The sequence below is a fragment of the Nomascus leucogenys genome, chromosome 6 (assembly GCF_006542625.1).
Source record: "Nomascus leucogenys isolate Asia chromosome 6, Asia_NLE_v1, whole genome shotgun sequence".
In the NCBI taxonomy this organism is placed as follows: domain Eukaryota; kingdom Metazoa; phylum Chordata; class Mammalia; order Primates; family Hylobatidae; genus Nomascus; species Nomascus leucogenys.
In genome coordinates, this window is record NC_044386.1 from 119,134,282 (window position 1) to 119,148,858 (window position 14,577).

Here is a 14,577-nt window from a genome sequence, read left to right on the forward strand (position 1 = left end):
GCAGACACCGCAGAGGATGGGTGAGGCTGGCTCTCCAATGCTGTGGGCTGCATAGATCTGGGTTCCTGAGATGGCTGCTGAGGGGCTTTCTTCCTGGGTGTACATAAGAAAGAAGCAGAGAGACAGGAAGAAAGCACGCCGAGTGTTAGAAACAAGCTCCCGGGTGGCCTTTGTTCATGGCGGCACGAACGTCTGCTTTTCACCATCCGTGTCCCCTTCAGAGGTCTGTTCAGGACAGGGGTTTGTTTTCTTGGCACATGCGCCTCCTCTGGGGTTCCTTGCCGTCCTCACGTGTGGTGCAGACGTACGGGTGCTCCGTCTGGCTCAGAAGCCTGCCGTCCTGTCCTGCGTCCCAAGCTGCCGGCTCTCACTGGCTCCCTGTGAGTGCCTGGGCCATGCACTTCTGTCTCCAGCCCTCATTCCCTAGTGGGGAGAGTGTGAAAGGGTCAGCCTAGATGTCAAACCTCTAGACCATGGCTAAGGCTTTTCCAGTTTTATATTGTTCTTTGAAGAATCAACAGGACCCGATTATCAAAGAGAGACCTGTTTAAATACGTACAATCATTTTCGGTATTATTTAGGTTTGGCAAGGCCAGCAGATGAGACCACTGCCATGCATTGAAAAGGTGGTTTGTTACAGTTGCCAAGAGGATGCGTCCCAGTACCGCATGCAGGGCCACACAGGGAAGCACTGGGGTCCGTCAGGAGGCAGGAGAGAGGGGAAAACACGGGCCAGAGGCCTTATGGTGGTTTCTGTGGGAAGGAGTGGGTGAGGCGGAGAAGGCAAGTTCAGAATCAGCTAGTTTGAATGATTTCAGCAGACTCAGGGGAATAGGAGCTGTCCCTAGCTGCCTGACACCTGGCCTTGGGTGGTTAGGTTAGGGGGGCAGTGGCCTGGTGAGAGCCCGTGATGGAGGTGGCTGGGGTGTAGACTCTGGATGGGTCGGCTTGCGTGTGAAAAGCACACTCCTGATGGGTAGTTTACTATCCCGAGACACTGGGCAGCCCCTGAAGGAACAGCCTCTCCAGGGTCAGCAAGCCCCAGATGTCAAAGCATCGGATACTGAAAATACAAGAGGAAGGGAAATAGATGGAGCCAGAAGAGGAGATGGATAACACCAAAAGTTATCCCAGACGCAGCACCAGGGCCAGGGCCTCAACTTCGCTTTTCATTAATCTTCTCAACTGCCTTGGCAGATAAATATTGTAGAAAACACGATTTAGAGAGGCTGAGACGATGGCCCAAGGTCATGCAGAGCCGAGAGTCCACTCCAGGACACTCTGACCCCAGCTGTCTTCCCCCTACCATGAGCTGCTCTGTGTCTTGCCAGGGGCCGTACCCTTGCCACACCACACTGCCAGCGTCCCACGCTGGTCATGGCCCTTCTCTTGGAGGTTGCTGGCTGAGAGAGCTGGGCACCTGTGTCCCTGACACAGCTGTGGAGATGGGATGCCAGACACATGGACCACAGGCTGGGGGACCAGTCTTAGTTATCACAGGCCCCGACCTGGGACAGACCTCATCTCCTGGATCCAGGGCTGCGTGCAGGACACGCCCATAAGGAGGGTCGCTGGCTACAGCTGTGTTTCCACTCTAGAAGGAGGTGGAGTGGTTCCATCAGGGCATCGGGAACAGAACAGGAAGCAGGAAGAGATTTGGCTTGGTGATCCCCCACGCGTCCCCACACACTTAATGTCACAATGGCAAACGTAGATCTGCCTTGACAACTCGGCAGACCACAGCTCCCTGGAGTTCCTAGAACAAGGCTGTCCTGTGGGGGCATAGTTAGCAATTTGAGAGCTGTGTCTGTTGTCTTAGGTGATAATGAGGGTTGACAGAAACCTTTTAGGATTGTAGCATTTCTAAGTAACTGTTGAAACCTTACTTGGCCCGGAATGGCTGCTCATAGAACAGAATGTGCTATAGTTTTACTGAAAAAAACAAAACAAAAACAAAACATAATTCTCTGTGGACTTACTAAAACCCAGGGCTAATGAGCAAAATGTGTTGGGGAGGCCTATTTATCACACTCAGGAAGCGACAGTCTAATTTTATTTGCTGCTGTTCATTGCTTCTGCATTGCCATTCATTTGCTGAAGGCAAAATACATTACTTCTCAATAAACAAAAGTGGGCCCAGCATGTCCGCTCCCTGCCTTCCTCCAGCCGTTAACCCCCCGGGCAGGAGGACTGACTTGTATTGATGTATGTGTGTGCATGCGTGTGTGCGTGTGCGTGTGTGTATGCGTGCGTGTGTGTGTGGGTGTGTGGGCGTGTGGGTGTGTGTGCGTGTGTGTAGGTGTGGGTGTGTGTGGATGTGTGTGGGTGTGTGCATGTGTGTGGGGTGTGTGTGTGCACGTGTGCATGTGTGTGCATGTGTGCATGGGTGTGGGTGTGCGTGCGTGTGTGTGCGTGTGCATGTGGGTGTGTGGGGGTGTGCGTGTGTGGGTGTGTGTGCGCATGTTGGTGTGCGTGTGTGCGCACATGTGTGGGGTGTGTGTGCACGCGCATGTGTGCGGGTGGGTGTGCACGTGCATGTGGGGGTGTGTGTGTGCATGTGTGGGTGTGTGTGGGCGTGTGAGTGTGGGTGCGTGTGTGTGGGGTGTGTGTGCACGTGTGTGGGGGTGTGTGCGTATGTGGATGTGTTGTGTGTGCACGCACGTGTGTGTGCGTGTGGGTGTGTGAGGGTGTTTGTGGGTGTGCGTGTGGGTGTGTGCACGTGTGTGTGTGGGTGTGCGTGTGCGTGTGCATGTGTGGGTGTGGGTGTGTGCGTGCGTGTGGGTGTGTTCTTCCCATTGCTCTTAGTGTTGAGCTTCCTAGAAAGTTTTCAGGGGAAATGCTGTGTCTCGTGCTGACTGGGGCTGGCTGCATGTTGATAGGTTCACCTTGCCTTATACAAACCTGCTATTTGGAAAGTCGAGATATAAATTATAAGCAGGGGGCTGGGTACGGTGGCTCATACCTGTAATCCCAGCACTTTGGGAGGCCAAGGTAGGCAGATCGCTTGAGGTCAGCAGTTTGAGACCAGCCTGGCCAGCATGGCGAAGCCCCATCTCTACTAAAAATATAAAAATTAGCCGGACGTGGTGGTGTGTGCCTGTAATCCCAGCTACTCCAGTGGCTGAGGCAGGAGAATCACTCGAACCTGGGAGGCGAGGTTGCAGTGAGCTGAGATCGCGCCACTGCACTCCAGCCTGGGCGACAGAGGGAGACTCTGGCTTGAAAAAAAAAATTAGAAGCAAGGGAAAGGGAGGAAAGACAGGTCACTATGGAAAAAAGTGGCTTTTTCTTTTTTTTTTTTAGCTTCACTAAGTGACTTGTAAAATCTTCATTTCAGCAAGTTCTCCCAGGGCATTTAAAATATTATTGGGTTTAGGAGATTTTAGGAATGCATGTTATTATTTAAAGCAAGGCAAACTGGTGTGATTCTTTCCTGGATGGAGCTTCTGTGGGCAGCTGGAATTGTCAGTGGGGGGAATGGTTCCCACAGCACCCCGAGTTCTTCCCTCAAACACAAAGTCACCAGGTTCTCCAAAGAAACCATCTTCCTTCCACTCAACACTCCTCCCGCCTCCCACCCACAGACTCATCCTTAGAGTGGACCGGGCAGGCGGGTTCATTGTGCCACGCTGTGCTCTGAACCCAGTATGCCCAAAAGCAGTCCGTTAGCAAGCTGACGACGGGGAGTTCATTGCCATCAATGCCATCAAAACGATTTGCCCAAATCAAATTTATACCTGACATTTTATAGTAGATGGGCCTTTCTTTTTTCATTAGAGAAATCATTACTGTTTTTCTTCTCCTTGGCATTTCCAGAGAGCCATTCACATTTAAAGCTCATGTTAGAACAGCAGGCTTCTACTGAAAATATTTACCTTTTCTTTGTTGGCAACTTGTCAGTGTTGGGGAAAATAGATGCTTCATTAAAATCTGAGCGCGTGATGCTTGCTTTCCCACACATCAGTCTTCTTCCAAGATGAAACGCATGGTGAGAGGTGTTGGGAAATCGTTCTGGTCATATGTTTTTATGTATTTTTGGATGTCTTCTGGCGTCCCGTTCTTCTTGTTCGAAAATAGGCATTTCAACACCTATAACTTGTAGAGAGAATCCTAGAATAGCATCAGCTTCACCATTAGAGCATCAGAATTGGTCTTGACCCCCGGGGGCCAGTGAGGTCTCCTGCCCTGGAGAGTCCATGGCCGGATGTGAGGGCAAAAAGAACCCTGCTGCCATTTATCCAGCAGTTCCGGGGCCAGGGCCTCAACTCAGCTTTTCATGAATCTTCTTAACTGCCCCGGTAGATAAATACTGTAGGAAACATGATTTAGAGAGGTTGAGACCATGCCCAAGGTCATGCGGAAGCGAGATTCCACCCCAGGACTCTCTGACCCCACTCTCTTCTCCTACTGTGAGCTGCTCTGTATCTTGCCAGGGGCCGCGCCCTTGCCAGCCTCTTGCACTGGGCCTGGCCCTGGCCCTTCTCTTGGAGGTTCCTGGCTGAGAGAGCTGGACACTTGGGCCCAGCGTCCCTGACACAGCCATGGAGATGGGATGCCAGGCACATGGACCACAGATTTGGGAAAGACCCCACTTCATGTCCACCCGACCCCTCCTCTCCACCCAGAAAGGAAGAAGTGCACTGAGCTGATGCCACAGCCCATGGGAGCTGGGCCTGGAGGTGGCTCTGTCCTGCCTATAAAAGGGGGAAAGGAACCTTACAATAGATGGCGACAAACCCAGAGAAGGTTGGCCCCTGTTATGACTCCTTTGATCTTCACAGGGAGGTGAGCTCTTGCTCTATTAAAATTAAGAACCTCTGTTTGTCAAGAGATATCATAAACACAGAAGACCAGGCCTACACTGGGAGAAGATTTTCATAACCTGTATTACCAGCAAAGGATTAATTCTCAGTACAAGCAAAATTAAACAGTGTATCACTTAAGCATATATACAATTGTATTAAATTAGTAGTATTTAAAAAGCAATGGCCTGCGGGTGGGCGGATCATCTGAGGTCAGGAGTTCAAGACCAGCCTGGCCAATGTGGTGAAACCCTGTTTCTACTAAAAAACACAAAAATTAACTGTGTGTGGTGGCGGGTGCCTGTAATCCCAGCTACTTGGTTGGCTGAGGCGGGGAGAATCACTTGAACCCAGGAGGCGGAGGTTGCAGTGAGCTGAAATGGCGCCACTGTCCTCCAACCTGGGCAACAGAGTGAGACGCCATCTCAAAAAATAAAAATTAAAAAAAAGGCAATGGTATGAATAATCCAAAAATTCCGAGCATTTTCCTCTGAGAAGCTGGGGGTGACAGGAAGGACACAGAATTAGAGGCCCCCAGCGGGTCACATTCTTGCTCGTGCATCGGGGTGGAGGGTTCACGGGTACCCGTTTTTTTATTAGGCTTTATAACTAACATGTATGTGACATACAATCTTTTGTGCTTATCAAGTCATGTGTATTTGGAAAACAAAAAGAAAAACAAATCATTTATTGTTACCACCTCCATTTTTACAGATGGGAAAACTGAGGCTCGGTGGGGTCAAACTAGCAGCAAACACACATGTTGAATGCTTACTGTGTGCCAGACCCTTTACACAGATCATCCGATTTCATTTGTTTGACATCCCTCTACATATGATAACTGTCATCATTGCAGTGTGCAGAAGACTGAGGCTTAGCGAGATGGGAGAACTTCAGAGTCACTGCCTGGTCACAGTTGATGGTAAAGGCAAGGTCTTCGCCCGTGGCATGCCCCATCTCCCTCCTGCAGGCTCCGAGGCTCACTGTGGGTGACGGCTCCACCCTGTGGACCTCCCCTTGGGAGCAGGCGTCGAGGCATCTAAGTCCACTTGCCTTGTGCCATCTCAGTGCCTGGACACTGGTGGCTACCCTGGGCTGTCCTGCAGCCAGGTCGCTGAGGTAGGAAAGAGAGGAAGGGAAATAGGTGGAGCCAGAAGAGAAGATAGATAATACCGAAGTTAAATTTATTCCTACTGCTCGTTGTTAAGGCTTTCAAGGTATGAAGAGATGGCTCTTCCCGTGACTTCAGCCCCATCCTCCATCACTGCCCAAGCCCACGTGGCTGACACTGCCGAATGGCTCTAGCCCTGTTGTTGAACTTCTGTTGTCTCCTATGCCTCAACCTTGCTATTGCTTTGGTGTAAATTTCTCTGACATTGATTTTGAATACAATTCCAGGCTTTTGGAGCAGAAGTTTCCAGTTAAGCTTGGTGTCCCACCTAAGTGTTAAGGTCAACATGCTGGCCCTAGAGTGGTCCTCCCTCTCCCACCACCAACTGTCCCACCTGGCCTCCCAAGAACTGTCTGTGGTGACTCTTGCATTCTCTGTCTTGGTTCATGCCTGGGAAATTTCAGGGCGTATGTTAATGGGAAAACCTTAGGGAAACCTGAACCTTCAAAACTGGGTAGAATGAACGGATGGAATGGAAGAATTTACTGCAGCGAAGTCATCTTCAAATTCCTTTTAGGTTGGAATTTTCTTACCCTGGCAAGTCAAGAAGTACATTTAGTTATTTGTTTATAATCCATGTGCTACTGGGTGAAAGATGATAGGACAAGAAGATTTGAAATGTATGTGTTGGGGATCTCTGCCCAGCAATTTCCATCAAAAGAGCACACCCATGATTATCGTATAAATGGATGGGACAGTAGGATTCTACTCACATAAAATGTTTGTCCCTGAGCGCCCAGGGAGGGTGTCACCTCCAGGGTCTCCTTCCTGTGGCTCTTCTGCATGAGTCCTGCACCACCTCTTTTAACTTCAGGGAAAACTCACTATTTTGTTTTTTAAAGTCAATCATATTTAAAGTTTCTGCTTTTGAGTATGCACTACGTGTTGATGTAGGTTCTGGGATATAGAACAAACAGGCACAGACTAGTATGGGAAGGTGGGGAACCCCTACTTCAGAAGGTGAACCCCAGAAGGAAGGCTGCCTGGGCCAGGGGTGTGTGCATGGTGGCAGGGAGCTGCAGCCGGTAAGCCCTGGAAGAGTCTTTAATGGCACAGGGAAATGCCCTGTATAAAGCTCAGTTGGGGAAAAAAAGGATTTAGAAAGAAAGTGTATGCTAGAGGCAAAGAAAAAGACTAGAAGAAAATAACCAGCCAGATGCAATGGTGTGCACCTGTGGTCCCAGCTACTTGGGAGGCTGAGGTGGGATGATTGCTTGAGCCCAGGTGTTCGAGGCTGCAGTGAGCTATGATCTGTGTCACTGCATTCCAGCCTGAGTGACGGAGTGAGACCCCATCTCTAAAGCAAAAAAAGAAAATAGCCAAAATATTATTGGTTATTTCTCTATTTCCCAAAGTTTGGGCAACAGCATATACTATTCTTAACAATCAGAAGAAGTCCTCTTTTCCATTACGTCTTAAATAGCTCTAAGATTTAGAATTCGTCTTGATGAAGGCATGGTCATCGCACACACAGAGCTGGGCCCCGTGGGTGAGGGGCTCCCGGGGGCCTCTGAGTGGGGAGCTGTGGGTGTCAAGTGGCCATGAAGAGAGCTGACCCAGGGTCGGGTGGCAAGATTCCCTGAGCCCCAGAGAAGTCGACTTTCTGTATCTACTAGAATCCAGGAAGAGCGTGTCCATGGCCGTCCTTACCCCCTGCTTCCCCATTTCATGCCAGGCCTTTCTCAGATGCCTTCTCTGGGGGAGGCACTGTTGTTGGGGTGACTTTCTGGCTGCAGAGGGCACCCAGTAATAAAGGCAAATGCTAAGTATGAGGCAGGAAGGGAGGCCCCTGGCTGGGATGGCAGGCACTGGGAGAGGCTTGTGGGGCCCCTCACCCCTCTCGTTTTGGGGTGCTCTTGAAGCTGGACTCGGCAGGCACTGGGAGAGGCTTGTGGGGCCCCTCACCCCTCTCGCTTTGGGGTGCTCTTGAGGAAGCTGGACTCCCCACCTCTAAAGACCCCTCCAGGGAACATAGATCCCAAACCCAAAGGGAGATGAGCTGGCCAGCGAAGTCCAAGACCCCAGTCCCCTCCATTACAACCTAGGGTGCGGGCTTCTGTCTTCCAGGTTGAAAGCTCATCATTTGGTTCATCATAAGTTATACGTCGGAGTGGAATTATAAAGGAAAGAAACAGATGTGAACTCTCAACAGCCGGGAGAGGTGGAAAGCCTCTGGAGTTCCGTTATAGAGATGTGCATTTTGGCGGGGAGTGGTGGCTCACGCCTGTAATCCCAGCACTTTGGGAGGTTGAGGCAGGTGGATCACTTGAGGTCAGGAGTTCGAGACCAGCCTGGCACATGGCCAAACCCTGCCTCTATTAAAAATAAAAGTTAGCCAGGCATGCTGGTGTGCGCCTGTAGTCCCAGCTACTCGGGAGGCTGGGGCAGGAGAATCACTCGAACCCGGGAGGTGGAGCTTGCAGTGAGCCGAGATTGCACCACTGCCCTCCAGCCTGGGTGACAGAGTGAGACTCTGTCTCAAAATAATAATAATAATAATAATAATAACAATAGGTCTTGTTTTTTAAAATAAAAAGCAGAAATATGCATTTTTAGATACCAGCAGGACATCATAGCACTGAGGGAAACTGAGCCCTCTCTTCAGGAAGTAGCTTGGTTTCTTTTGTTGTCCTGGCCTGAGTTGTCGTTTTAATTCTTTCACATCAGCCAGCATGGAGAAGAGGAGCCAGTTTTGCAGGATGACTGGGAACAGCCCCTGCTGGGGAGGGACTCTGTGCTGCGGTGTCCTGCTCTGAGCCTCCTGGGCCCTGGTTCCTGTCGCCGTGTGCCCGGAGCGCCGGGCGCCGACACTGAACCTCCTCTGTGCTTTCAGGTATCCGCATGCTGGACGGCGACGTCACAGATGTGGTTGAGGCAAAGTCGCTGGGCATCAGACCCAACTACATCGACATTTACAGTGCCAGCTGGGGGCCGGACGACGATGGCAAGACGGTGGATGGGCCCGGCCGACTGGCTAAGCAGGCTTTCGAGTATGGCATTAAAAAGGTGTGAGTAACCAGGGCTACAGGGGAGCGCTCTGGGACAAGGGTGACAGTCAGCATTTTAACAGTTCAATATCAGAGTGACACTGGCCACAGCCCTGAAACAAGACTGGGAAGATTGTGCTGTGACAGGTGCCAGGGTCAGTGTGGAGGAGTCACTTGGGGGGTCTGAGAAGTGGCTCTTAACCAGCGAGAGAAGGTTTTTGCCTTGTTCCAGAACAGCTGTTCCAGTGACAGCCAGGTGGTCACTGCTAGCACGGCCCTCTCTGCCTTGGCATTTGCCTATCCCTGGCTGAAAGGGGAACGCAGATGGGTGACAGGGGTCCCAGGCAGCTCACCTGGCCTGTTACTTGGACTCTGCAGGGGCCTCGGCCCACCTGCCCTTAGAAACACCCAGCCGTGGACCTTTCTGCCTTCATCACGGGGTATGTGCTCACCCGGGGCCCGCTGCAGCAGGAAGCAGTGGTCGGGGTGTCCCCCACCAGCACGCAGCCCAGCCCAATTCGAACTTCTCCGGGAGAACCTCACGAGGGCTAAGCAGGGCAACGATGCTTCTCTGCGGATGGGCCAAGGGGAGGCTGGCAGGCTCCTGCGAGGCCACCCGCCAGCTACTCTGTGGTCTTTGGTTCCGGATCCTTGTGTGTCAGGAAGGCTGAGGAAGGAGGAGGGGGTGCCTGCAGATGAGCCAGTTCTTACAAGCAGGGTGGCAAGGCGGATTTCTGGGTGAGGACAGCTTCTTGGAGCAGGCAGACAGAGCTGTGGTCAGCGTCCAGGAGGCCCTGGGTGGCCGAGCAGGCCCCAACCCGAAGTACAATGTGTGGTCAGTGACTGCTGCAGGGAGTGGGGACAGGGGGAGTTCCAGCGGGAAGTCCAGCCTTCTCTGACTTCTCCTGTGGGGGATGGGAGAATGGGGAGGGGGTGGCAGGAGTCAAGCCCATTAAATTTATATCATTTAAAATATTTTTAAAGTTCTCATGTTATTATAACCCGTGCATAGTGATTACAGTGTGGCTCATAAACAGCTAATAAGTCAATCGGATAGTAGGAAGAGATATATTGCAAACAGCCTTTCTCTGTCTCTCTCTGCCCACCCCTGAGTCCTGCCCCACAGAGGTGGAATCTGTTTTTAAACTGTGTTCATGGTTTCCTTTCTGTGAGTAATATCATTTGGTGGCTTTCCTGGGTGCATTGAGTTTGGTCACTATCTATTAATTTCCTCTTATTGGGATGAGCGTTTTTCTCTTAGAAGACCCCCAGCCCTGCTGAAACCCTGGAGTTTCCTCCACTTCCCGGGCGTCAGGCCTACGCTGCGTCCTCTGCCTCCTGCCAGCTGCACCTGCCTGCACCTCCTCCGAGGGACTTGGTGTCACTCTGCAAGTGTGAGGCGGAAGCTTCCTCCTCACTCAGGTCTTGAATGCCTGAGAAACCAATGACCAAATAGGGGGTATCTACCCCTGTGTCCCTCCGAGTTTAGTACTCACCCAGACACTCAATGTGAGAAGGAAAATTAAGGAAGAGGGACGGTGTAGACACACACACGCACGCACACAGCACGGGACGTTGTGTGCATCCTTGGGACTCTGGACAGCTTCCTTTGTCTCCATTCCCCCAAGAAAACACCAGGACAGCTTCAGTCAGGCTGCTGGACCTCCAAGCCAGGCCCGAGGCTGGGCTGAGCGAGTGCTGGCAGACTCAGGTGTGATCAAGTCAGCCTCACCAAGAACTGCCGAATACGTAAATCACCTTCCATTACTTAGCTCCCAGCTCCAACCCACTAGATCGCTTGGATCTCAGTCTTGATGACAAGCGAGACATCCCGAAAATTAAGCTGAATTGAAGCTTCGGAGAGGGTGGGTAAGCTGGAGGGCGGGTTTCCTACGTAGAACATATTGCTTTGGATGGTGTTACTGCTGAGCGTCTGTCATTTCTGCAGGATGATTTCCAAAGACTGAGCTCGTAGGATGAGGCACCCTCTGTCCAGGAGGGGTACTGGTTGTTTGGTAGTGATCGTTCGGGCTCTCTGGTTCACTGAGCCTGTGCGAGGCTTGGGGAGGTTGGAGCTGCCGAGAGGGATCTTTGCATTCTGAATTCTGAGCAGTGTTGGTTTCATCCAGCTGTCAGGGGAGTGGGGAAGTTGCAGAGGGGACCGTGTGGTTTCCCCTCATTCTTGTCACAGTTTCGTGAAATACTGAGGTCATTTGATTTTTTTTTTCGTCATTTGGAAGTAAAATATGTCATACAGAGAACCTTAAATCGCAACTGTCTCAATCTGTCACTGAAAATCCCTCCTAGAAATTTGATGATCTCAAACCAAACCACATTCCCCCATCTGTTTTTCCTCCTTGCGGCCCTATTTGTCACCTACAGTCTTCTGTAAAATCTGACTTTGTCTTTGGTAGATGATGTGGTCCGGCGGTGGGAGACTGTAGAAGCTGTAACTTGGCACAAAGATCTGTTTAACATTGGTCCTTAGGAAGCCTTGCTCCTCTCACACCTGGTTATTCAGAAGGGACGATTAGACACTGCTGTGGCTAAAGACACTGGCTGCGTCCAGGTGGCCGGTGTTTGCTGGCCCTCAGTAGCGGTGCTTCTGAGCTCATGAAATGAACTCTCCCTCCGCAGGGAAGACACCGAAATACAATTTGATTGGGTTGAAGTTGTGAGTTTACTGAAAAGAAGTGCACGTTCGTGGCTAGGGTTGAAATGTCCCTACAGCTTCCGTCCCATGGCTTCCATGAAGCCACTGAAGATCTGGGAAGTGAAAATAAAGTCGTCAGAGACAGTTAAAACATCTCTACACCCCTCAGATCTGGCTGTTTCCTCGCCTCATTTCCATGTCTCTTTCCCAGAAACCGTTTTAAGGAGGGGAAAGGTTGTTGGTACGTTGACGCCTATGAGGATGGGTTGTCTCATAGTAAATGCATGGTGGGTGCTGTAAATGCAAACCTTGAGCATTTCAGGCTCTTGGTATTCAAAGTGGGGTCCAGAGCCAGCATCACTGGCGTCCCCTGGGAGCTCATTAGGGATGCACACTCTCAGGACCACCCTGGACTTTGGGGCACAGCCTGCATTGTAACAGGTTCCCAGGTGACTCCAGGGTGTGCACATTCAAGTTTGGGGAGTGCTGTTTTTGGCCATTCTCTCTGCTCCTGGAGCAGTAAAGTTGCATGCTCCACCTTGCAAAAGGACAACATTTTATGAGTCATTTCAAGTGGGGTGGGGAGTTAGGAGTGGCAGTGTCTAGGACTAATTCTCACCTGGAATAAGGACAGGCTCTGATGGGTTAAATACCTTTTGATTTGCATTGTAGTTGCTTTAAACTGGCTTCAGCTGAATCTCTTCCTGCAGGTAATCTCACACACATACACACACACACACACACACACACACACACACACATACCACCTTCCTGAGCTCTTCGTGCCTTTCTCTCAGGTTAGCTTTTCTGGGAGGGGCCTTTCTGTTGAGCTCTTGGCCACCCCTACAGGTTCGCCTTGCAGATGCAGAAAGCAGAGTGGACGCGGCAGCCTTAAGCAGCGGGGCCGCGTGAGCTCCAAGAACTTTCCTGTGGGCTTTCTTGGGAGCCTTAAGTTGGAGCTGTGGTCTCCTTGGTTTACAAAGCCCCGTGGTGTGAGCGTACAGAGCAGGCAGGTCCACTCATTGTGCTCCAAAAGTGAGTGTGCCATGTTTGGTCAGCAGCAGCCTTCGATTTGTCTCTACGGAGATTGCAGAATCAGGGTGTAAGTTGTCTTTAAATTGGCCAATTGTTGAGCATAGGTATAAATTTCCTCTGCTTGTGTGGGAAGAAGGGTCCCCTGTAAGGAGGTGATGGCCAGCCAGTGGCTCCAGTTTCCCGTGGAGGTGGACGCTGGCCCTGCTCTCAGGCCGGCTGTGCACCATCAGCCCATCCAGCCATCTGGACTAGATCCGTCAGTTCGGTCTTCCACTCGCTAATCTTTAGCTGGTATTTGTGGCTGGAATGGTTCTCAGTGTGGTCAGGAATCATCCATCCTGTGGGTATGGGATAGAGCAAAGCTGAGCTGCAGGAATCTGCCCTGACCGGCTGCTGTCTTTCAAAGACTTGCTTTCGTGTGTACATTCTTAGCAGTGAACACCGGTGCACAGCTGGGCATGGTGGCTTCTCTCAGCTACTCTGAAGGTTAAGGCAGGAGGATCACCTGAGCCCGGGAGTTCCAGACCAGCCTGGGTAACGTAGCAAGACCCCTGTCTCAAAAAAAAAAAAAAAAGAAAAAAGAAAGAAAAAAACGGAAAGAAAACCTACACACAAATGAGGCCCTGGCCTTGGCTAGTGATGTGAATCAGACCAGCCTGATACTTACCCACAGCAGAGACCACAGGAGCTCTGACAGGACACCCGCAAGCTGCTACCAGCTTCCTGGACATAACCCTTTTCACCTATTGTGTCTTCACCCAGAGTTCATGGTCCTATCCCTCTTTGCACATTTAGCTCACTCGGCAAGAAGGGTACCTCTTCAAGTATGTTTTCCAGAAAAATCATTCTTTTCCCCACCAGACCAGCTCTTTCAACTCAGAAAAATTAAAGTTGTAAATTCCGCCATCGTCTGTAATCTCAGTGTTATTTGCAGCACTGCTAGATCTCTTTGATCCTAGGCCATTGCAATGGAAATGATAGGCATGGCTCTGGAATAGAGCAGCTTGTGTTGGGACCCTTGATTTTCCTGTTGGGACCCTGTGAAGAACAGAGGAGTCTTTCTGGCCCCTTTCCCTCGTATGATCCTGTGATTCTGCAATTTTAAGGCTGCTGCCACAGGCAAAAGCACACCGTTAAAATCCAAACAGAGCCCCCAAAACCATGCTCTCAGCAGCATCCAGATGGTCTGAATGCAACCTTCTTATCCCCTTTGAAGGAACGTTTGGGAGATGGGACTCTAGGATGGGGGGAGACCCGCCCTACGAGGTTCTGGCTGCGGGGCTAAGCCTTGTTCCTCTCGTTCCCTCCAGGGCCGGCAGGGCCTGGGATCCATTTTCGTCTGGGCATCTGGGAATGGCGGAAGAGAGGGGGACTACTGCTCGTGTGATGGCTACACCAACAGCATCTACACCATCTCCGTCAGCAGCGCCACCGAGAATGGCTACAAGCCCTGGTACCTGGAAGAGTGCGCCTCCACCCTGGCCACCACCTACAGCAGTGGGGCCTTTTATGAGCGAAAAATCGTAAGTTCTCTTGGCAAGTTGGAGTGCTTACAGCGTGTGCCTCAGGCTCTGGGAATGAGTTTCTTCTCCCTTTCTCAGAAAGATGGGTTAGATTGAGGCCAGATTGTTCTGGATCCCAGGGTCCCAGCCTCATCTATGGGCAAACAATTTGAGCCTCGAGGTAAACCCCAGTCCCTTGGCAGCCTTCCTCGGAAACTGGCTTTCTAATCTTTGCACAGAAATAGCAATTAAACTCCTCTCTGGCTTTAGAGATCTAAAAATATCATTTAAGAACGAGGTTCCTTCTCATGGTGTCTTGTTTTAACTCTGAAATTCTGTGGTCACATCTCTTGGAATCCAATGAACCCATCCGGTTCCAGCATGTACAATAGAGTAAGAGAAGGACTTGGTTTTATACTGAGGCGTT

At 50.9% G+C, this 14,577-nt stretch overlaps 1 protein-coding gene across 3 annotated transcripts in view; it reads left to right on the forward strand.

The window, feature by feature from the left end:
- The window catches only part of PCSK6 (proprotein convertase subtilisin/kexin type 6), a 189,225-nt gene that overhangs the window by 81,821 nt on the left and 92,827 nt on the right, over positions 1 to 14,577 (forward strand). For all 3 annotated transcript variants that reach the window (XM_030815089.1, XM_030815090.1, XM_030815088.1), the window contains exons 7-8: positions 8,807 to 8,979; positions 13,959 to 14,171. In XM_030815089.1, coding sequence (XP_030670949.1) covers positions 8,807 to 8,979; positions 13,959 to 14,171 — 386 coding nt within the window. The remainder of the gene's footprint in view (positions 1 to 8,806; positions 8,980 to 13,958; positions 14,172 to 14,577) is intronic.